Source organism: Mus musculus, chromosome X (genome assembly GCF_000001635.26).
Source record: "Mus musculus strain C57BL/6J chromosome X, GRCm38.p6 C57BL/6J".
NCBI lineage: Eukaryota > Metazoa > Chordata > Mammalia > Rodentia > Muridae > Mus > Mus musculus.
In genome coordinates, this window is record NC_000086.7 from 85725982 (window position 1) to 85749937 (window position 23956).

Genomic DNA, 23956 nt, shown 5'->3' on the forward strand with positions numbered 1-23956 from the left:
ATTGCAAAGCTTCTGTTAGGCAAAAGACACCGTCAATAAGACAAAAAGGCCAACAACAGATTGGGAAAGGATCTTTACCTATCCTAAATCAAAGAGGGGACAATATCCAATATATATAAAGAAATCAAGAAGGTGGACTCCAGAAAATCAAATAACCCCATTAAAAAAATGGGGCTCAGAGCTGAACAAAGAATTTTCACCTGAGGAATCCGGAATGGCTGAGAGGCACCTGAAAAAATGTTCAGCATCCTTAATCATCAGGGAAATGCAAATTAAAACAACCCTGAGATTCCACCTCACACCAGTCAGAATGGCTAAGATCAAAAATTCAGGTGACAGCAGATGCTGGCGAGGATATGGAGAAAGAGGAACACTCCTCCATTGTTGGTGGGATTGCAAGCTTGAACAGCCACTCTGGTGGTTCCTCAGAAAATTGGACATAGTACTACTGTAATACCTCTCCTGGTCATATATCCAGAAGATGTTTTAACCGGTAAGAAGGACACATGCTCCACTATGTTCATAGCAGCCTTATTTATAATAGCCAGAAGCTGGAAAGAACCCAGATGCCCCTCAACAGAGGAATGGATACAGAAAATGTGGTACATTTACACAATGGAGTACTACTCAGCTATTAAAAAAATGAATTTATGAAATTCCTAGGCAAATGGATGGACCTGGAGGGCATCATCCTGAGTGAGGTAACTCAATCACAAAAGAACTCACATTATATTGGATATTAACTCACTCACTGATAATTGGATATTAGCCCAGAAACTTAGAATACCCAAGACATAAGATACATTTTTTGAAACACATGAAGCTCGGGAAGAACAAAGACCAAGGTGTGGATACTTTGCCCCTTCTTAGAATTGGGAGCAAGGCACCCAAGAAGGGAGCTACAGAGACAGAGTTTGGAGCTGAGACAAAAGGATGCGCCATCTAGAGACTGCCATACCCGGGGATCCATCCCATAATCAGCCTCCAAACGCTGACACCATTGCATACACTAGCTAGATTTTGCTGAAAGGACCCTGATATAGCTGTCTCTTGTGAGACTATGCCGGGGCCTAGCAAACACAGAAGTGGATGCCCACAGTCAGCTATTGGATGGATCACAGGGCCCCCAATGGAGGAGGGAGAGAGAGAGCACCGAAGGAGCTAAAGGGATCAGCATCCCTATAGGTGGAACAACAATATGAACTAACCAGTACCTGTAGAGCTCATGTCTCTAGCTGCATATGTATAGGAAGATGGCCTGGTCGGCCATCCGTGGAAAGAGAGGCCCATTGGTCTTGCAGACTTTAGATGCCTTAGTATAGGGGAACTCCAGGGCGAAGAGGTGGGAGTGGGTGGGTGGGAGAGTGGGTGGGGGAGGGTGTGGGGGACTTGTGGGATAGCATTGGAAATGTTAATGAAATAAATACCCAATAATAAAAAGAAAAAGAAAAAAAGAAGCTGGACAAAAATCTAATCCATACTACTCTCAAATCAGCAGGAGAATGAAGGAAGTCTCAAAACCCTGGCTGTGGAGGTTAACAGCTTCAAGTCCTTCCCTTGGCAGGCAGAGTCAGGAGGCCTTTCTATGCTATACAGGGATATCTTAGCTCAAGAATCAAAAACAAACACACAAAAAAAAGGAATGGGGACGAGAAGGGTAAAGATAGGCAGCTGTAGTTTTAGTTTTTAAAGAGGGCAGAAAGCAAAGCTGTAATAGTTTTGATTCCTATGCCTACCAACAATCTGTCAAAGTAAAGGCATTAAGACTATACGGGTTGAAAACTGACAAAAAGAATTAGTACAAATTTACCAAGTTCTATCAATCTGATATTATTCCTATTTTTAGTTTGTTTTGATTTCTTAAAATGTTTTTAAGATACTGTCAAAACATTTCAGTAAAGATATAAAGGGGGAATCCTATCTACTGATGTATTAAAAATCTGGCTTTCCTGGGGGGTGTGCATGTGCATATTATGGCAAATAAAAATACTTTGGATAATAGCAGAATGGCCCGTATAACTATTATCTTGGAGGGGGGGTAATGGCCTAGATCAGATGAACTGTGCAGTTTTGTACAAATACACAATGGAACAAGCTTGGCTTGAGAAAGAAAATTTTAGCATATGCTCTAAGGACCAACAGTATAAAGAAGTTATTTAACTAAATTAAATATATTTTCAGGCCAGAATAGCAGAGCAATGTTTATGGTAAGAGAAACACAAATCACACTGTTGAGTACATGGAGAATATCCTTTTCTCTCTAGAAAGATGGGTGACTTGGAATGAAAGTTCAAAATGACCAAGCATATGAGTGAGGCCAGTTCACCCAGGCAGTTTAAACTGGATGAGGACAATTCAGACAAACTGAAAGCTGCCTCCTAGTATTTGGAGATATAACAGATGGCCTAGATCCATTTCTAGGGATGCTACTAAGAAACAATTTATAAGTAAGTGTGGTGGTAATGTCTATAATCCCATCATTCAGGAAGGAAAGTCAGGAGGGAGAGAAGTTATTCATCGTTAGCTATACAGCACATTTTAGACCTGCATGAGATACACAAGACCCTGTTTCAAATTTTTAAAAAAAGACTCAGAATTTCTATCTTGAATACATGTTTGAAGGGAGGCTCTTACTGAAAAGGAGACAAGAGAAATTTTTCATATTGGGTGACACTGGAAGTAAGGTAGGTGACCCTGCCCTAGAGGCCTTTCCCCCCACATCTAAAATACCTAAAATTCTGTTTCTCATGCAAGGTCAAACAAAGCATATTACTAGTACTACAGATGCTGCTACAATTACTGGTAACCCCCCAAAACATCCCTCTTTTTATATGAGCAATGCCATCCTGAGTGGTCTCCAAATTGGGGACTAAAGGAGAAAAGGAGTTCATGGTATTTCTGAGAAGTGTTAAAATAACTTTAATATACAGATGCCTTTGTGTAAAGAAAAGGAGTTGAGATTGTTGTGGATATAGTTTAGTCATAGGGCATTTGCCTAGCAGGTTCAAGGCCCTAGGCTCAACCATCAGTGCTATGAAGTAAGGGGCACAGTTTGGGAAGAGAGACTGCAATGCTTATAGCAAGGGGTAGAGAAACTGGACTAATGTTTATCACGCTGTAGACCTAACAGTGGAGAAAATGTTTTAATTATGACTAGCAGTCAAAGCCCTTGACTAAATTATCATCATTCTAAGAAATGAGCCCCAGTAAGTTACCAGGCCATCCTTCCACTATTAGGTGCACAGTGATAGAGGCCTCCTAGATGCTATGGATCCAAACAATCCATTTAAAAAGATCCAGAATTCACTGTATACACACAACCCCAAGACACATGCCTGTTTTTACAAGAAATATTGCTTCTGTGACTCTACATGAACATTTTGCTCTTTCTTTCTTTCTTTTTGCGGTGCTGGAGCCTGATTCTAGGATTCAGCTAGCGCCTTGAGGATATTAGGCAAAGTACTCTATCACTGAGCTCTGTGCCAACTCTTTTAATGGCTCTGTACAAACCTACCTTGTACTACAGCTTTAGACCAATGAGGTCCTGTTACAATTTGTAAATGTATCTGAAACAGATGCTTCTCAGGATAAATGGGACAAGTCAGCTCTCTTTGTTTCCCACATCCATATATAACACAATACTAATGGAGACATAAGTGAAGAAGAGTTGCTCTGCCTTTCTGTGCCCAGTGATTCCACTATGGAACCCTGGGGCTTAGTTTTAGTCACTAACAGAAATTTTTAAGCTGACAGAAGCACTAATGTCTGACAATCTCATCATTAGACATTAAGGATAGAAAATTTTAGGTTTATAGGACAGGTAAATAATATACCCAAGGTGACATCAGTTGGTACCCACAACGGAGGAGATTACTATCTTGTCTCATGGGAGCCTTGACCCCTAGTTTAACCCAAGGTTCTCTCTACCCAATCAAAGTCCAAAATACTTGGCTATTTTTTGAGTACTATATATTAAAATGTGTGAGAAAAGATGTTAGAAACCATGGTAATTGTTCCAGGTGTGGTTGCTTATGGAATTGCAGAGGGAGAAGAATTGCCATAAGTTTAAGGCCAATTTGAAAGACAATACAGAGCTCTTGACCAGCCAAGGATACAAGATCCTGTCTCAAAATAACACCTCTCCCCATAGAATGCATGGTCATTTTCATGAACTTTGTTTGAATGTATGTTATAACATGTCCTGATTGAAAAGAACTTACTTCCAACGCATAATACACAGGTTTGTCTCTGCCAAGTTTATATGCTACGGTTGTCAGGAGGCCATGTTCAGAAAATACACACTGTAGGAAAGAAAAACAAAGATTTTTAGTGTGGAAAAGTGTAAAGGATAGTATAAAGACTTTTTTGTTGCTATTTTTGACACAAAGTTTTACTGTGTTAAACTGGTTAGCCTAGAACTCACTAGACTAAGCTGGCCTTGAACTCACATTAATCTGCCCACCTCTGTCTCCCAAATTCTGGGATTAAAGGCATGTGCCACCATGCCTGGCTAAAATAGATGTTTATTCATAATAATTCTATCAATAAAATAATGATTAAAAGTAAGTGAATCATTGGTAATAAGAACACACTCAGACTCGTCATTCTTTGTTTCAAACTGGATTTTCATGAAAAATCTGACATGGTACTAAGTCTATATTTTCCATTAACATGATCAAAAGAACACATACGGAATTTAAAAAAGCATAGAAGGCCTTTTATTAGAATCACTCAAATTTTATGATTTTTCTATCTTTTCAACTGAACCAAGTTAAACCAAGATAAAGAATAAGTAAAAGATGAAGGCCCCAAAAGCAAATTAATAATGAATTATATTCAAGTATTATATATAAGCATGTAAAGAAGACTTCCATCAATCTGAATTCAAAAGAAACACCAACCTTATGGCCCGTGTTGCACAATAAGAAGCACCCTGTTCCATACCTATAGGTAGAGGCAGAAAGAGCAGCTTGACAACTTTATCAAAAGCAAATAGCAAAACCTTAGTTCTACAAATGATCAGAACTGACATTTTACTTAGTGCAACTAAAGTCAATTCCTGAAAAGTACTGAAAGCTAACAAACATCACACACTAAATCCTCTTTCAGAATATTTAAAAAGTAAGTCTAGGAGGAAATGCTGAGAGCAATTTGTGGGGAAAATGCAGGTATAGAATTTAGCACTAAAGTCAGTCATCGGCCAAGGCTGTGTTTATAAAATATGACTAGAGAAGCACCATGACTAATAGCCATTCACCAATAGAGTTGGCTAGCTTAGCTCTGTCACTAATAATAGCTGTCGACTGAGAAACACCACTAGGTTCTGGCAGGGTGATAGGCAGAACATGGAATAGCAGAAAGGTAGCTCGAAAGCTAAGACAAAAGTGACATATAAGGGAAACGCTATTTAAGGCTCACTGACCTCATTCTCTCTGCAGGGTCATATATGCCAACAGTGGTGGGATAATCAAAATCAGAACTCAGCACAGTTGATATGAAAGAACTGAATTTCACGGCAGTCTTATCAGCATAAGCTTTGGACACAGCCCCAAGCCTAGCACTTGAACAATGAATAGTTTTGACTTGTGTATGGAAGATCAGTTACTAACTCCAACTGATACTAGCAAGGGTCACAGAGAAACAGTTTTAAAGTGGGCAGGGATAACAAGGCTGCTCCAGCCACAATTAACTCTGCCTGTGGTAGTTTAAATAGGAATCGCCCACTCCCCGCAACCCCCGGGGCCAATAGACTCATATGTTTGAATGCATGGTCACAAGGAGTGGCACTATTAGGAGGTGTGGCCTTATTAGAGGAAATGTGTTGCTGGAGGTGGGCTTTGAGGTTTCAGAAGCTCAAACCAAGCCCAGTGGCTCATTCTCTGTTCCTGTTGCCTACAGATCCAGATATAGAATTCTCAGCTCCTTCGCCAGTGCCATGTCTGCCTGTGTGCCACCATGCTTCCCAACATGACAATAACGGTCTAAACCTCTGAAACTATAAGACGGCTTCAATTAAATATTTTTTTTATTAAGAGTTGGTATGGTCTTGGTGCCTCTCCACAGCAATAGAAACTCTAAGTAAGGCACCGCCTGAGCCTAGAAACCCTGCTCCACAAGTCTTGCTCCTATGCCTTGTACAACCATGGTGTTAAGTGTGTTGGTGACATTCTAATAGTGCCTCATCTCCATGCTGGCAGAAAGATGATGGAAGAATCTATTACTGTTATCCTATTGGCTACATTGTTCTTGGGCAAGAAACATAAGCCAAATGCATTTTTCCCTGATAAATGTTTTCTTCATATAACATTATTATGAGTAAGGTTTATCTCAAAATATTCCATTTCTTTCTCAGTGGATTTTTGGCTTGCTAAATGAACAGGTGACACACCCAAGAGGTATGGGATTACTGAATACTTACGTTTGTAGAAACACTTGTCAAACACACTAAGTCCAGGCAATGCATTTACAAATTAAAGCACATGAGTTACAGTACTCTTTCCTGCCCCATCACTTATTATCTCTCCAAGCTTTTCTTTTTTTTAATGAAGCTGAGCTGGGATTTTATTAAAAGTACAAAGAAAGGCACTCAAGAAGAAAATAAAACCATGCCTGAGAGTATGGATGTAGGGCTTTTCACAGAAGAGTTGTAGTTTACTGAAATACATTTTCAACGCACATTTTATGCTTTTTTTTTTATTAGATTGTATTGACCTGGTTGACCTGGAACTTGTTATGTTGACTAGGCTGGCTTTGGAACTCTGAAACTATAAACTCGCCCCAGGAAAATGTTTTCTTTTCATAAGAGTTGTCCTGGTCACAGTGTCTCTTCACAGCAACAAAACCCTAGGACACTCCCTAATCTTGGATTTCCTGCCCGACAGGTCTTGCTCCTATACTAGACCTTCCTGCCTCTGCCTCTGGAGTGCTAGGTAGGATTAAAGACCTGTGACAACACAGCTGACAACAGGGGCTGGAGAGATAGCTCAGCAGTTAAGAGTACTTGTTGCGATTTCTTGGAGGATGAGGTTTCTATTCCCAGAACCCACAACCACTTATAACTCCACTTCCAGCTTAGTGGATGCTCTCCTTTGACTTCCATGTATACCAAGCACATGTATTGTGCAAACATACATGTGGGCAAAACACATACAACCACTTATGCTTAACTCACTTCGCATGTCCTTGTGTATATAATACATAACTTTACAGTACCACAAACATAGACGTTTTCCTTACACCAAGCAATCCTAACCCTCTGTCTGTCCCTGGGTCTAGACCTTACAACTAATTCTCCCTTGGCTCTCTGCAGTGCCCTATGTGAAGCCCTGTAGCCTCGCTTTCTGTCCTCATCCTTGGAGTCTGTAGTATTAGAGCATAATGGCTCATACCACAGGTTCCTGTCCTCTAGATTTTCCTTGCGCTGACCCAAGACTGTCATCATATTAACTGACAACTCCAGCCACACCTAAGCAGCAGCTCATAAATGTTCACAAGTTATCCATTACCTATCAAGTAGAAAAGAAGAAAAGGAAAAAAACAAACAGACAAAGGTCTTGGCCTGGAATTTACAGCTTTACACAATGTTTATGGTGTGAATGAAATATCCCGTATTGGCTCACGATCGGAACATTTGCTCTCCAGCTACTGGGGCTCTTTTGGGATGTTGTGGATGCTTTGGGAGATGAGGCCTAGCTGGAGGATGTATGCCACTGGATGTGTGCCTTTGACGGTTATTCTAAGTCCTCAATCTACTCTCCTCTGATCCTTCCTCCTGCCTGCCAGGATGGGGATTTCGCCAAGACATGTTCCTGCCACTATATTGTTCCTCTAAATACCACCAACCCTGACAGCTCTGTTTTTTTTTTTGTTTTTTTTTGTTTTGTTTTTTTTTTTTAATGCTGAGTACCTCAGGCTGATATAGAACTCACCACTTAGCACAAACTATCTGCCAAGTGCCTGGAATACAAGCCAGAGCCCCTGGTCTCATGTTGTCTTATTTTCAACCATTTTCCTATCCTAATGTTCCCTTCATTCTCTATACTAAATCTTCCTAGTTGTATCCTTATTAAGTGTCTGTTGCACTCTCCAGCACTGCTCATTCTAGAAAACATCATGGTTTTTTTTTTTTTTTTTATACTGTGGGAATCAAGTCTAGGGTGATTTTTCTGGACTTACTTCAAAAGCCCATGACATTTATTGCAATGTTTCTTATGTCATAGGTACTCAAATAATTATTACCTAACTTCAATTAATAACTTACACATTTGGCAGACCATGGCAAAGAGAGAGAGGAACAGAAAAGAGGGACATTAAAGCTATTTTACTGGGTCCCTACTATATATGTACACTGTGCTAGCTAATGGACTTACAGAGATAGCATCTAACTAGCATGAGTGTTCCTGGCAGAGGAGGAAAGGGGAAAAAAACCAGCCTAGTTTTCTGTAACTCCTGATTCGGTTGCTGGAACCCTGATTCAAAGAAAATGTTTCCACACTTAATGTTGACACAAGTGTTCCTTCATAACCTGAGGTCACCACAATCTACAAACAATTTTCATATAGCCTCTTCCAAACCAACTTTCATTTGAATAAGGTCACCCTTCTCACATAAGGGTGGCTGGTCCTGCTGAATTATAATAACATTTATTTTAGGGATGCTAAATCTTTCATTATTTGTAGAAAATGAACTTAATTGCCTAAGTCAAAAATAATGAACTCAGCATGGTAGTGTGTGCCTGCAATGCCATCATTATTTTCCCAGAACTAGGGAGATAAGAACGGGAGTATCGCAGTAAGTCTAAGGACAGACTGACATGCATGAGACCGTGCCTGGAAGGGTGTGCTGACACATGCCTATAATCTCAACACCTGGGACACTGAGGCAGAAAGATGATGAGTTCCACAGCAGGCCGAGATGCAGTGCAAGGGCCAGGCAAAGGGTCTAGACAGCAAGGCCCTATCTCCAAACAACAAAACAGCAAACTTTCAAAAACAAAACAACAAATCTAAACCAGCTAACAAAAATCCTTGATGACAGAATTAGGAAATCCTCATTAAACAAACAAACAAACAAACAAACAAACAAAAACAAAAAACCAAAAACCATTAAGGATACAATCTTCTGGCCCACAGAATCAGCTGACCAGGGCTCCTGGGGCTTCAGAGAGATCAGGAAGCTTGGAGGGCTCTGACCTAGGCCCTTTGCATACAAATTATGGATGTGTAGCTCGGTGTGCTTATGGGAATACTACCATGGGAGAGGGGAGATTAGACAGAGACACTGTCCCTGACGCTTTTGCCTACTTGGGTGACCCTTTTCCTTTTACTGGGTTGCCTTGTCCAGCTGAGTTTGGATGATGTCCCTGGGAGGCCTGCTCTTCTCTGAGGGGAGGAAGAGCAAGATGGGGGTGGTGGTGGGGTGGTAGCGGATGATCTGGGAGAGACTGCAGAAGAGAAAACCATAGCTAGGATGTAATATATAAGAGAAGAAGAAAAGAAAAAAGCTGGGCTAGAGAGATGGCTTAGTGGTTAAGAGCACTGGCTGCTCTTCTAGAGGTCAATTCCCAGCAACCACATGGTGGCTCACAACCATCTGTAATAGGATTCTATGCCCTCTTCTGATATGTCTGAAGACAGCTACAGTGTACTCACATAAAATAAATAGATAAATAAATAAATAAATAAATAAATCTTTTTTAAAAGCTATAAATATATTAAAAAGTTTAAAAAAGCAAAAAAATACTTTAAAAGTATAAAACAAGGGTGCAGGAAGATATAGTCTTATCGTAAGTTTATGTAAATATTTTCTATACAGGGCAAACAGTAAATCATAGCCACAACAAAGTCTAGAGCCACAACTAAGTAACACAATGTATTGATGTACAAATATTATGCTTGTGACTAACTAGCTTCATTACACTGCATGAATTAATTATTCTCTCCAAATCTTAGTTATCTGACTTATAACATAGGAATAGTAGGATTCTCAAATAATAGGATTAATGTAGATTGAGGGATATCTCAAGTATATGGACATACAACACAATAGCCATTGTCTGAACATGTATTTTAATTGTCACTATTATTTCAGCTCTTGGAGCATATTGTTTCTGCCACTCACTATATGAAATGGGGTAGGCACTTTTTAATAACAAATTAAGAGAAAAGAATAGAAGAAAAACATTATTAAGTTTTCTTTTCTTTCATTCCTGCTGTTCCTAAGCAGCATAACACACTGAAAATTATCTTTATTATGGCTTTTCCCCATTTCTTGACAATCCCCATCCAGCAATCCCATCTACCTAACTTTTTTAAAAAAGAAAAGAATATGGCCTTGGGGTAAAACAACAAAACAAACCCCTGAAACTTGGGATGCTGTGATGGGGGAATTTTCAGGGAATTTGTGGCCAGTCTCCAGCTACCTGGTTTGAAATTCTGTAGGTTAGAGTCAGGTCCTATCTCAAAAACACCAAAACCAATTAAAAATCAAAGACAAAATCAGAGATGGGGACATGGTTGGTTTGGCAGAATGCTAGCCGACATGCATAAGGTCCTGAGTACAATCCCCAGTGTGGCATAAAACCAGGTGTCCGCTGTCCTGGCATAGGACTGTCAATCCAGTAATTGAGTCAGAAAGAGCAGGGATTTCAGGCCATCCTGGGCTGTATAACACTGAAGGCAGAGAGAAAAAGGGGCAAAGGGGGAGAAAGGTAGAAACGAATTGTAAACACAATGTGTATCTCTCTCCATACTGAAGTGACTAACATGTTGCCTTTTGGCCGAGCTTTTAAAGCACCAGGAGATAGAAGTAACAAAACAACCTTGTTTCTTAAGCCAGTTCTCTTAAACTCACGTGTTTTTGGCCTGTCCATCCTGGAAGCACATTTGTCCCACCAAAGCAGCAGACTGGTCCCCCAAACACTAAAATTATAAATGACAATGAAAAATAAAAAATACTGAGACACTACTAATTTCCTTTCCTGAAGAGCCATAAGTTTATTTTTGTGTCCTTTATTTTATCAAGGAGTGAAGAATCTATGCCTTACATTTCTTCCCATTAGAATTTCACCCATTTATTAATCAAGATAAGACGTAAGAATGTAGAGTCAGAATTCATCTTCCTCCCTACTCTCCCCTCCTCCCCTTCTTCCTCCTCCTCCCCTTCCCCTCCCCCTCCCCCTCCACAATCCCCTTTCTGGAGACACAATCTCATGTAACCCAGGCTGGCCTCTAACTCATTATGTGGCTGACTTAAAGAGAAGGCAAACCATAACAATGTAGGGTAGGGGTGGGGGGTGGGAAGTGACAGGAAGATATTTGGTGCTAATACTTACCCCAGATATTGGTACACCTTCCAAGGCCCCAGCTTTCTGATAAAATTTTTTAAAAAGGGATTAGGAACAGTCACACACAAAAAAACTTGGCTCTAGTAACATAACTTTAATAGTAATGAACAAGAAGAGCAACATGCCAAAGGAGGTGTGCAGACAAGACAAAGCAAGTGTTTCAGCTACATGAGCAGGACAGAGACAGAGACTAGAAGTGTTCATAGAGTAACAAGAAGAGATAGGGCATTGGAAAAGGAACATAAAAGACTAGACTGGCAGTCAGGAGACTCAGGCTCTTCTGGTTAGTTAGTGTTAGGCCATAAGCAGTCTGCTGAATCATGCTACACAATTTATTTACAAAATGACAACTGGGCTACGTGATCGCAGATCAAAGTTAGTGTTTTGATGTGGTTGCTGCTATTATTGAGCAACCAACACATTTTAAAATAACTACTAGCATGGAACATAGTTTCCGGAGGCTGTATTTTATCAAGTAACTTCTTTCTACTCAAACTACTTTTAAGAAATAGTGCTTAGATTTCAGATGTTTGTTCAAAGAAAGTTTAACTTAGACAAGTAACTATTAATTTATCAATGCTGTTTTATTTTTATTTCAACCACTATGGCCAATAAGAAGCAAACTGAGATTTAAGTGGTTGGTTGCCAAAACTTTATAAAACAATTTTTGAAAAAAACATATTACAAGGCCCAGGATGTATCTCAGTGCTACAGCTATTGCCTACTGGTCTCCGGGTCTAGTTCCCAGAGGCCACAGTAGGGAAAATATTACCAAAGAGCAATTTGTGCTGACATTAAGGGATTAAAGGAATTAAGGAATGTGATCCCTAAAGTAGGGATGATGTACCAGAAAGAACCCTAAGTGAAAAACTTCACATTGACTCCTTTGCCTACCATTTGTTAGCAAATGGCCCTGGAACCTGTAGTGCCCTAGCCATTAACATGAAGACAGTAACAATCTGATCCCCATGAATTTTTGGTAGTACAAAATACCATATATATATATGTGTGTGTGTGTGTGTGTGTGTGTGTGTGTGTATGGAGTCCAATAGCAAAACAGAAAATGCCCTGTATATTCTTACTATTACTTCCTTTCTTTCATGCTCTTTGGTTAAAGACTGGCTATTTTTCAAGGCTGGATTTTAGTGCCTGAGATCAAATCCAGGGCCTACAACAAAGTAAGCAAGTGGTCTACTACTGATACACTCCCTGCCTAAGACTTGATATTTTTATTTATTGTATATATTCTTTGAAAATGAGCCTGGATACTAATAAAAGCTAGACTAGATAAAAGGCTTAACTATCAATCATTATGAAACCTAGAGGCCTTCTATTTGTATATTTATTATAAAAAGTCATACTTCCAATATGATCAAACTTTTAACACAATCTAAGGACCATTCAGGCATATAAAGCGCTCTGTTTTCTTTATTGGGACAGGCTTCTGGAGGATTCCAGGAGGGTCCTCTGAGGGAGCATGCAGAAAAAGTGACAGTGCATTTCCAACTAACTGGTCTGAAACACTGGGCAAGATATTATATAAGACAGATATACAGGATATTTAAAAAAAACATTTCTAATGTCACTACTATGTCAAAGGGCAAAGTACATCACAAATGTACTTTGCAATGGGTAGCATGCAAATCTCTGGATCCCCCAGAATTTTAGAAACATTGATTTTAATCTTATGGAAAATATAAATGAATAAACAAGATTCTGCTTCCTGTAAAGAAAAAAAACTAAAATAGGACTACAGCTTTTAATATTTTAGAAGGTCATGGAATTTCTAAATGCATCTGTTTAGTGAATGGACTTAGGCTTGTCTGAAAAGACATGGAAATGCACTGTATCTTTTCGAAATGAATGAGTAGCATAATCGGTAGGTAGCCTACTCACCAGGCTATGAGAGATTTTCTATAGTCAGCAAGGGGGAGAGAGGGGGACACAAGCATAATATTTTAAATGCAAGAGAAAAGTAGGCCAATTTAATGTTTTCTTTCATCATTCTCTGAAGCTATTTCAAAAATAGCTTCTTCTGCTCTGACCCAAGTGAGTTTGTGATCATTCTGAAACTATGAAAGCACTGTAGATAAGCAGTGGCTATGCCTGCCTTAAGCAATTGAGCATTGCCTTAAAAAGCCTTATTCCACACAGAGCACTTAAGAATTCCTGCTCAACCATTAACTAGAACATTTGGCATTCATTCCATTTTTATTAACTCTATGAATGGAGTTCCTAATATTTTTCTTGAAATGGCTACTTTTGAAGTTTCCTTAAATTTGTTTTAAGTTTTATTATGCATTTCAAATTTGTGTGCTCAAATACTAGTTTATACCCTCCTAAGAGTTTCTATTCCTGATACTTGACTACAAACTTTCAAAGATGCTAAGCACAGTTACTTTTCTCCTTCTGGGTTTAAGGAAAATGCCTGTTAAGGAAATAGCCTTAATTAGCAACCTAATGTAGAAACAGATTCTTTGCTTTCAGTTTCTTTGTTAAATTGTTCCAAACTGACAAAGAAGGAAATATATAACAATAGCTTAGCCATTAGAAGGGATTAACTAGGAAAAAGAACACTAGGTGTGACTAGTACCTGCTCTAAGTTAAAAGCAGCCACCACAGCTACTACGGTTATATGGGAGGATAACTCTCCCAAGCATTCCCACACCACTGTGGAGAGTTAGGTTATCTATAGTACTTTCAAATATTAATATCAAATGACAAAAACAATATTATTGAAAGGAAAGCCAATTAAAGTTTATAAATCGAACATCAATTGGTAGTAAGGACTCTGAAGTTTTTAGTTATAAAACCATTTCAAAAACATTAAATTCTTATTTTACATACTACCGACACTCACAGAGAAAGTCCCCAGTCCCAAGCTATAAAATATAATAAAGCTAACTGCTGAATTCTAACGGGCAAAGGTCTTTCTTAATGAAATTCCTTCCTCCTACTATTTACTTTACCATTAGGCCATAGATCTCAGAAGAACTCCGAACGTTGGGAAGAATTTCCATTGGAATTCCAAAAAATCTGAAAAAAGAGTAGCTTGGGGTATAAAACACTGTTTCAAATAAACATGTAGACACAGTTTAAATACACATAATTGGAAAATAGGTGCACCTGATCACACAATTCAATAGTGACAAACACATGAGTCTAGAGAACATAGCTGTATGTTTGGGTATTTAACAGTCCAAACTTAACGAACCAAATCAGTATAAATTTTAAAGCACACTCAGGAAAAAAAAAAGAGGCTAACCCATAAAGAATAATCAATGTCATGGCTGGCGAGATGGCTCCACACGTAAGGTCATTTATCATGGAAGCAAATGACCAGAGTTTGATACTTGAAAGCCAAAGGGCAGAAAGAAAATGACTCATAGAGGTACCCTCTGGCCTACATACACAAACCTTACATGAGTGTATATACCCACATATAATATATAAAGTTAAAACACACATATACAATAGAATTTGAGTGTGGTAGTTCATACCTATAATCCCAGACCTTGTGAAGCTGAGGCAAGGGAATCCCCACAAATTCAAGATTAGCCTGGGCAACAGTGAGCCATTATGCCACAACAATGCCCCCAAGCAACAAAACAAAACCCTCAAATACAGACTTGCATACTGCAGTATCAACAATATATGTTAATATACAATGACCATTTGCAAACAGTACAATTCAGGCTCTAGACATACAGAAGAACATATATTGAAAACTGCATAACTTACTCGCAGAGCTCTTTATCCCATTCCAAAGAATGAATGTTAAAAAGCATCGTCCTGCTTGCATTTGTTACATCTGTACAGTGGACACCCCCATGGATTCCTCCTGTTAAACTCTAGATGGAATGAAAGGAAAGGAGTAAGTCTGAAATAATCTGCACTTTTATTTAAATATTGTCAAGGGCAATTGTCAGCAGCAGGGTACATAAAATAAGCGGAAGAACCAAACATTTCAATAATTGAGGTCTCAACAGCACTCAAAAATATAATGTGAGCTACAGATGTAATTTTAAAATGTCCAGGAGGTGTGCCTGCAAGATGGCTCATCAAGTAAAGACACGTGCTGCTAAGCTTTGATGGACTGAGCTAACTCCTGGGACCCATAGAGTAGAAAAGGAGAGCTGACTCCCACAAGTTGTCCCTCTGACCTCCACACAAATGCCATGACACGCATTCCCCCTCATGCTCCCACAGAGGTAATTAAAAAAAGTAGCTATGTTAAAAACAAGTAAAACTATTATATATATATAGATAGATAGATAGATAGATAGTATATTCCATCTTATTTAGCTACTGTATCATATCTAAAATAATATGTGAACATATAATCAATAAAACATTATTACTACACTTTACTTTCTTTGGTCTTAAACCTGAAATCCAGTGTGCATTTTATATTTGTAATATAGCACAGTTCAGATTGACAGCACTCAAATATTCACAGTCTCACTTGTGTGTCTATTGTATTCATGCAATTGTAGTCAATTTCTGGGTAAGCAAGTCAGGGTTTTTTGGTTTTTTTTTTTTAATCTTCTATCTTTGAAAAATACAGAGCTTTACAAACTTTGACAAGGTGAAATTTACCTCTTCCAAGGTTTATAGGAAACCTGCCTATTTTTATTTTCTTTTTTTATAACACCTCTTTTGCATATATCTTGAAAGCAGAATTTTAAGCTCTTTATAACACCTTGGGAAGCAACAGTGCTTTCCTTCAAATGTAAGGAGGAGGCAAAAAAAGAACAAAGGTAGATAAATAGCATCCCATGGGGTGTGGCCCCAAAATGTTCCCTCCTGTCTCCTGCAGCTTGTGCTTCCCATTTCCTACATCATTCTGCTTCAAGGTCACTGCTAGAGCTATTCATTCAACTGTGACGGACATACGAGAAAACACTTGGCTTCTGCAAAGCACAAAGCATACGGTCCCTGGCCAACTACAGACGAGTGGAAAAGGTAACTAACTCTTCCAGGACGTGTTCTAAGGATCTCCTCTATGGATTCCATAAACGAGAAGAAGGACAAGACTAACCCGAAGTTCCTGCAAATGTTGAAAAAGTTCCTCACCTAGTTACTGAAGTATTCACAAATGGAATTATGTGAGTATAGACGAAGCAAGATTGGCACAGAGGTTTATGATCTTATGTTGGCTTACTGTATTGCCTATGTTGGCAACAGCATTGCCTGTTTGGGAGCACATTAACAAAAAATGCCCATAATAAATGTAACAGGGATAAAAAGGGAGAGAGAACATAAACCACAGCAGGACATATAGATAGATATTGTGGAGCTGGAGAGATAGCTCAGCAATTAAGGGCATTAATTCAGGTTCAATCACCAGCACCTACACATCACCTCACAACTGATCATCTAGTCTAGCCCCAAGGACCATAACTCTCTCTCTGGCCTCAAAGGACACTGCATGCACATGGTACACATACATGCAGGCAAAATACCTATGAAGATAAATAATAAAATAATTTAAAAGATAAAAAAAATCTACATTACAATTCAGGTGTGATGACATACATGTATAATCCCAGAACTTGGGAGGCAGAGGGAGGCGGCTCTCTATGGTCTTCACAGCAAGTTCTAGGTCACCCAGGGCTACATAATGAAATCCTGGAGAGAGAGAGAAACAGACAGACAGACAGAGAGACAGAGAGAGACAGAGACAGAGAGATAGAGACAGACGAATGGAAATGGCTGGATGTAGTGACTCTTGTGTGCATCTCAAGATTCAGGAGACAGAGGTTGGAGGAATATTGGCAGAAGTTTAAGTCTGACAGGGTCTACACAGTGAACTGCAGACCAGTCTGGTCTATATACTGTAAGACCATATCTCAAAAAGCCAAAACCAGAAAAATAATGAGTCATATAAATATCTAAAATGTTAATTATTCCTGACCTGTGTTCTGCTCTGGACAAAATATTTTAATATAAAATTATGCTATGGTTTAGTTTCGTATCCTGGCATGATTTCACAAGGGGCAGTTATCAAATGTTGACAGTGAAGAAGAAAAGAAGTGTAGATATAGTTCACTGCGTGAAATAGTTATTTCTTCTTAGAAGTGGCTAGTGGGCTAGAAGAAAATGATAGGCCTGAGAGAGAAGCTACCTACATTACTTGTCTAAAAGATAAGAGTTGTCAAATATGGTATTGGTAATTATCTTCCACTGTCACTCAAATCAAACAAGAAAAATAAAAGAGAAGTAGATATAAATATTTCTCAAATGGACGCTGAGCCATTCTGCTGCCGTTTGAAGTAGTTTTCCCCAATAATGATGCTGAATAAAAGTCCAAAATGTTGGTAGAAAATAGGATAGTTAAAAAATATCCCCCAAAACATTTCTCTGCATACATCACATTTAAACGTACCCAAATAAGCCATGAATCAATGGTCCCAAAAAGAGCTCTATTTTCTTCAACAGCCTCTTGGACCTTTTTCACGTTGTCAAGGAGCCAACGAAGTTTCACTGCACTGAAATACGTGCTAAGTGGAAGGCCTGTCTTGGACTAAAACAGTTAGAAAGTTCAGTCAGTAAATTAGACTTAGCACAGTTGAAAACAAGGCCTCTAAACAGAACTCAACAAAACGTAAACTGGATAGTAAGCTCTAATGGGAATGCTTTGTGAAGGACTTTGAAATGAAAGTACTTTTTCTAGCCCGTGGTACATGAAAGTATGTTCATGGACAAAGATCAGAGTGATTATGTTGGCAGTTCAAAGAGCAGCCACGTAAGCAAGGTAAAGAGAAAACTAAGCAATACACCATCTTCTAATTAGATAGTGACATTATAATGCTATTGTGAAATAAATTGCTCATCTGTAGATCCTAAACCAAAATTCTGCACTTTAGTTTTCTTTTTATGATAGATTGTGATTATATGATAGTTATAAATCAATAACAAGAAAATTATTCTCAAACACATAGGTTAATAACATACTATATTCTATGTGCATACATACATACTCAAATAACAGAGTAATATAAACTTAATGGAAAATAAATATACCAGAGCTCAGTGACATGCAAGATTAAAGTAATATGGAATTGTTGTACATTAGAAAGCAGTTGGATAAAGTCAGCAAATACAATGAATGGGTAATGGTTAAAGGGGGTAAAGATGAAACTCATGTACGCTTATTGATCTTTCTTGAGAATTTGGGCTTGGGGTCCAGGAAGAATCAAAGCTCAGAAATAATGAAAGAAAATAACATACACAAATATGTTAACATACGGACATATTATTTGACTTGGCAGGCATCCCACAGAGGGACATACCAAAGGATGTCCTCACAAAGATCTTGCAAAGCTAATAGACATCAAGTCTTAAAATGATGCAGGTAGGGAGTGGAAGAGTTACCTGCAGTGGCTATGTAGAGAAAACTATGCAACCCTTGAAGGAAACTGCAGATGGAGGAATACGGGGCTTTGCAGAGTGACAAATCAATCAAGAACAGGTAATAAATGGGCAGGGCAAGATGGAAACTACTTAGGCAGGGAAGGGCACAGACAAGAGATTGTTTGCTAGCCTGTATTTATTAACGGTGTTTGAACATTAATTTCAGATTTAAGAACCAATGTGTCCCACTGGCAAATAAAAAGGGGACATATCTCACCAAAAATAAAATAAAACAAAGCACCAGAAAGAAAATACAACGTCTTTTGGAGTTCTAGAATAACTTGAACTTGCTAAGGAATTAATTTCATTTACCTAAAGAGAAAGAATCTATATGATGATCTAAACTTAGACATCTATTCTTCTTTGTGTAAAGAGAGTTGTTTAAGGTCTTCAGTGAAGGTCTAGAATACTGCCTAATTTTTCTTTCTCCCTGAATTCCTAAAAACCTAAAATTACCCAGAACTTTTAATATGAAACTATGCTGATAGATTCTTAAATTACAGGTAAATTAAAGAAACACCCTTGGAGAATATGATTTAAGCTACAGGGATAAATACAATCTCTACGAGTCTGCCCTCGTGGGGTATTTTTTTTTTAAAGATTTATTTATTTATTATATGTAAGTACACTGTAGCTGTCTTCAGACACTCCAGAAGAGGGCGTCAGATCTTGTTACAGATGGTTGTGAGCCACCATGTGGTTGCTGGGATTTGAACTTCAAACCTTTGGAAGAGCAGTCGGGTGCTCTTACCCACTGAGCCATCTCACCAGCCCCTAGATTTTATTTTATTTTATTTTATTTTTTCCCCATTTTTTATTAGGTATTTAGCTCATTTACATTTCCAATGCTATACCAAAAGTCCCCCATATCCACCCACCCCCACTCCCCTGCCCACCCACTCCCCCTTTTTGGCCCTGGTGTTCCCCTGTACTGGGGCATATAAAGTTTGCAAGTCCAATGGGCCTCTCTTTCCAGTGATGGCCGACTAGGCCATCTTTTGATATATATGCAGCTAGAGTCAAGAGCTCCGGGGTACTGGTTAGTTCGTAATGTTGTTCCACCTATAGGGTTGCAGATCCCTTTAGCTCCTTGGCTACTTTCTCTAGCTCCTCCATTGGGAGCCCTATGATCCATCCATTAGCTGACTGTGAGCATCCACTTCTGTGTTTGCTAGGCCCCGGCATAGTCTCACAAGAGACAGCTACATCTGGGTCCTTTCGATAAAATCTTGCTAGTGTATGCAATGGTGTCAGCGTTTGGATGCTGATTATGGGTTGGATCCTCGTGGGGTATTATTATTCCAGTTACCTCACAGAACAAGAAAGACAGAAAAGTTAAGAACCAAACTGGTCCCATATATCTGAAGGAATAAGTTCTATAAAATAACCACATCGTCATAGACCAAGATAGTCTGTCTCATGAAATCTGTGAATTTTTTTTAAACAAACATTCTTACAGTGTACTTCTGAAAAGATTTCTTACCTTGACAAAGTTATTATTTCCTGGAATTCTTTTACTAAGGTTCTCAACAGTAGACTGGGTTCTTAGGTCAAGCCACACTATAGATCAAAACATAATAATATATATGAAGAACTTCATAAAAATGAGAACCTAGTGAAATCACTGTCACAGATAGGAGACTGATTAGTTTCCATAAGCAATTAAAATTTAAAGGACAGAAATTAGAAGATTAGAAATGAATGGACATACTGTTAGAAGAAAATATATTTACAAAGGAGAATTGAAAGCTTTTATGCAAAATTACAGATCAAAAGTATAAGCACAATACAAACCTTAGGGCTCTTATTTTGATAGAAAAAAATAAAAAACTATGAAAGAGTATTTAGAGTAGGAATTTTCTAAATACACATGATTGACAGAAGACTTGAAACCCGGGCAGGCTAGTTGGCAGTGCAAGACACTCAGCTCAGGATAAAATGTATATCTTAGAGACCTTGGGAGAAGACTGTGACAAAGACTAAAGAGAGAATCTAAGCCCTATTGCTGAAGTAACAAAGGATTCAGTCTCATGTATAGGATGTTTATTTACATTAAAATCTTTCAAAGGATGCAAGACATGAAATCATTAAAAGATTTTTTTTAATTACAATTCATTTATTTACTGTATTATATGGGGAAAACTCTTATGAACCACTATTTTCTTTACTAAATTTGTTACCTGCTTTCTGATCCCCAAGGAGAAAATATCTCATTTTGATTCATGGCAGAAGCTTGGGAAATAGAAAGCACTAAAAACTACATCATAGATTGCATAAGTAACAAACAGAACCAGATTTGCTATCGTTTTTTAAAGACAGGGACCATTATATTTAACTTTTATAGCTTTTAATCTTGTAGTGGTAACTTGGTATTTTTAAATGCTAACTATGCTTAGATGCCTCCTGAAAAAAAATCAGAGCCCATAGTCTATTTAAAGGATTCGGGAGGAGGAAAGGCAAGCTTGCACACTAAATTTTTTAATGCTGACAGATACCTAGTTTGACTCACTTCCTGTGTTCTCTTCATTTAAAATCAGTTCTTTCCTCTAGTAAATTTCAACAAATTCTAATTATTTAAATTGCTGAGTTCTTCATTTTGGCGGGACTAATTCCCACGAGACTTTAACTGGAGACTTCCAGATACAATACTGATTTTCACAGGTAGAAAAAGCCGCAAGCAAATGACCCACATGACAACCAAGAAAATAGGATAGTAAAATAGATTGGCCTATTGGTAAGCTATGCATATGGTACCCAGTATCTCTTTACACCAGAAGTATCATCTCAAATTCCCTTTGGGAATCTCGATTTCCAAAATCCTCAGCCATGTGGTTTATCTGAGAATTCACCCTACCCCAAGTTCCAGGGTCAGGTATGAACCCCAAATTCTTACAGAAGAGATCCTTAGCCAAATCACCCAACTGAGATTTATGTTCAGTCTGCAACTGCCATTTCTCTCAGCTGCATTTGGCACTGTCATTTGGGCCTGCTGTTCTCATGAGGAAAGATCTGTCAGTCTGTCATGTCAGGAGCCATCTCATCTGTATTTAGAATGAATCAAAACCTAAAGTAAGCTACCATTGGGTGACTAGATCCATTAGTAAAATAAATCACTTTTTCCCCCACTTAGTTGGAGTCAAGTTTTCTATCACAAACATTTAGCAATATCAGAGGTGGCACCATCTCCCACACCAAAGGAACAAGAGTCAGCTACTTCTTAAAAGGAACAGCCTTATGTGGTGGTGGCAAAAATAGACTTTCCTCCCAGGCAAGCAACCTTAGCAGATGGTATTGGATTAGCAAGAATAATTGGAGAAAAAAAAAATGATTCAAAGAGAGGTTTCAAATCTGGGCTATGTATGATGAACAAGCACGTCTTAATCCTCAGTCCTTTGAACTACAATGAGCTATGAGTTTAAAACTCAATGTAGTGAGTTTTGATTGCTACTTCAAAAAATAAAATAGGATAGATTAGGGTAGCAAATATTCGAGTTCATTGTACTTGGTAGGATAAAAGTAGATTTGGGAAACATTTGTTTCAGTTATATGAGTTTGTTGAATTATGGCATAAAATCCATTTTGTAAAGAGGGGTCTGAACAAATAGATTTGAAATCCATTGCCTTGGCTCTCTAGCATCTTGTTTGATCATGTAAGCTAGTGTTATCCCTCTTTCTCTCTTCCCTACTGTCCTGCGCCCTCACTGAACGGTGGGGGTAGAGATGAGCAGGGAGCTTTACAGATGCTATACAAGTGTTCTTTCACTGACTCTACCCCGACAGTCCCCATTTACTCACATCTTACTTGATGCAACACTTATCAGGGAGCTGAAGGCTGGGCCCCATACTCCACAATTCTGGGACAGGAGATCCGTGAATAGGACACACAAATTTGTCTTAAAGTAAGTGTCTTCCTTTCCAGAAACCGCTACTAGAATTTCACAACAGTGGTTCTTTCTCAGGAAGCCTAAAGAAACCACCTAGAAAACTTTGAATTTATCTAACCATAACCTACCTTGCAGGATTCTGGCTCAAGTCTAGGCCAGGGTTGAGCCTATGTGCTTTTCTGTGAGTATTCCATGTTATCCAACACAATACTAATATGTGAGTATGTGTTTTACAGGGCATATTCTTTAGAGCAGTAATGTGCTCCAATTTCTTAATTCAAAACCAAACCAAACACTGTCACTAAGGTAGCACTAGGAGTTTCAGTGGTCCTATGACTTTATTGCTTTTCAACAAAGACAAGTTAACCAGACTTGCAGTTACGCTAGACTACAGTGGTACCCGTCCACAGAACTAAATCCTCTTCACAAAGAATCAAAACACTAAATGTAAAATGATGAAACTGAAGTTTGGCTTCGCTACCATCAAGCTTTGTGATTTATGATTTTTTTAACCCTTCTTGACCTTTTTCCCCCTAAATATAAACTAAGGGTGCTGGAGTAGATGGTATCGAAAGTCCTTCCCTTCAACTGTTCCAGGACTTCGGAAGGCTGCCATATTTCCCTTGTGCAATCAATGAGTTCATGGCAATTAGAGTACACAGAATGCATTAGTACAAAATGCAAAGGAAAAGGTGTCAGTGGTTGATACACTACCAAAACAATTCGCAGAGGTTCAAAATTAATTGAATTAAGAACAAAACAATTAGAAAACTCATTACAGAAACTAAGATGGCAGAATTAGATTTGCAGAATAAAAGACCAAAAGCCAAAGAGAGGATCCCCAAGCTGGAGAACTGAGCCCCCTTGTGCAGGTAATTTCTGAGATGGAAAGAAGTGAGAGATCCAGATCTGATGGCAGCATCAATTTCCCCCAACATGTCTGAGTTGGAAGGCTGGAGAGGGAGCAGTAGCCAGAGCACCAGTACCTGAGGAAGCACCAGCAGCTGGAACTGAAGAGCCAGAGGGGACAACGGCAACTGGAACTGAAGAGCCAGGAGAAACTGGAGCAGCTGGAGCATTAGAAGAAATAATGGCAATTCATGCTAGAGATAGCCAGGTTCAAGGTCGATGTACGCTTGGTTTGAGATGGCAGATATTTGGGCAAGTTCATTAGAATGAATGGTGTTCTACACGTGAATGTAGAAAAAGAAATGGAAGAGACATAGAGTAGAAGGGGAACGAAGAATGTCCAGTCCGAATGTCTTGTTCACTAGTACTTCCATTTGGATGAAGACCATGTAAGTGTGTGTTT

General features: G+C 38.7%; 1 protein-coding gene across 8 annotated transcripts in view; it reads right to left on the reverse strand.

Annotated features, from left to right (window-relative positions):
* Window positions 1–23956, reverse strand: part of Gk (glycerol kinase) — a 74883-nt gene that overhangs the window by 24045 nt on the left and 26882 nt on the right. For 2 of the 8 annotated variants that reach the window (XM_006527829.3, XM_006527833.4), the window contains exons 5-14: window positions 23631–23714; window positions 20244–20320; window positions 17733–17870; window positions 15086–15195; window positions 14314–14380; window positions 13241–13258; window positions 11333–11368; window positions 10852–10919; window positions 4902–4944; window positions 4221–4301 (exon numbers count right to left, since the gene is read on the reverse strand). In XM_006527829.3, the coding sequence (XP_006527892.1) occupies window positions 4221–4301; window positions 4902–4944; window positions 10852–10919; window positions 11333–11368; window positions 13241–13258; window positions 14314–14380; window positions 15086–15195; window positions 17733–17870; window positions 20244–20320; window positions 23631–23714 (722 nt within the window). The remainder of the gene's footprint in view (window positions 1–4220; window positions 4302–4901; window positions 4945–10851; window positions 10920–11332; window positions 11369–13240; window positions 13259–14313; window positions 14381–15085; window positions 15196–17732; window positions 17871–20243; window positions 20321–23630; window positions 23715–23956) is intronic. The other 6 variants (NM_001331046.1, NM_001294140.1, NM_001294138.1 and 3 more) reach the window with 3 other exon arrangements.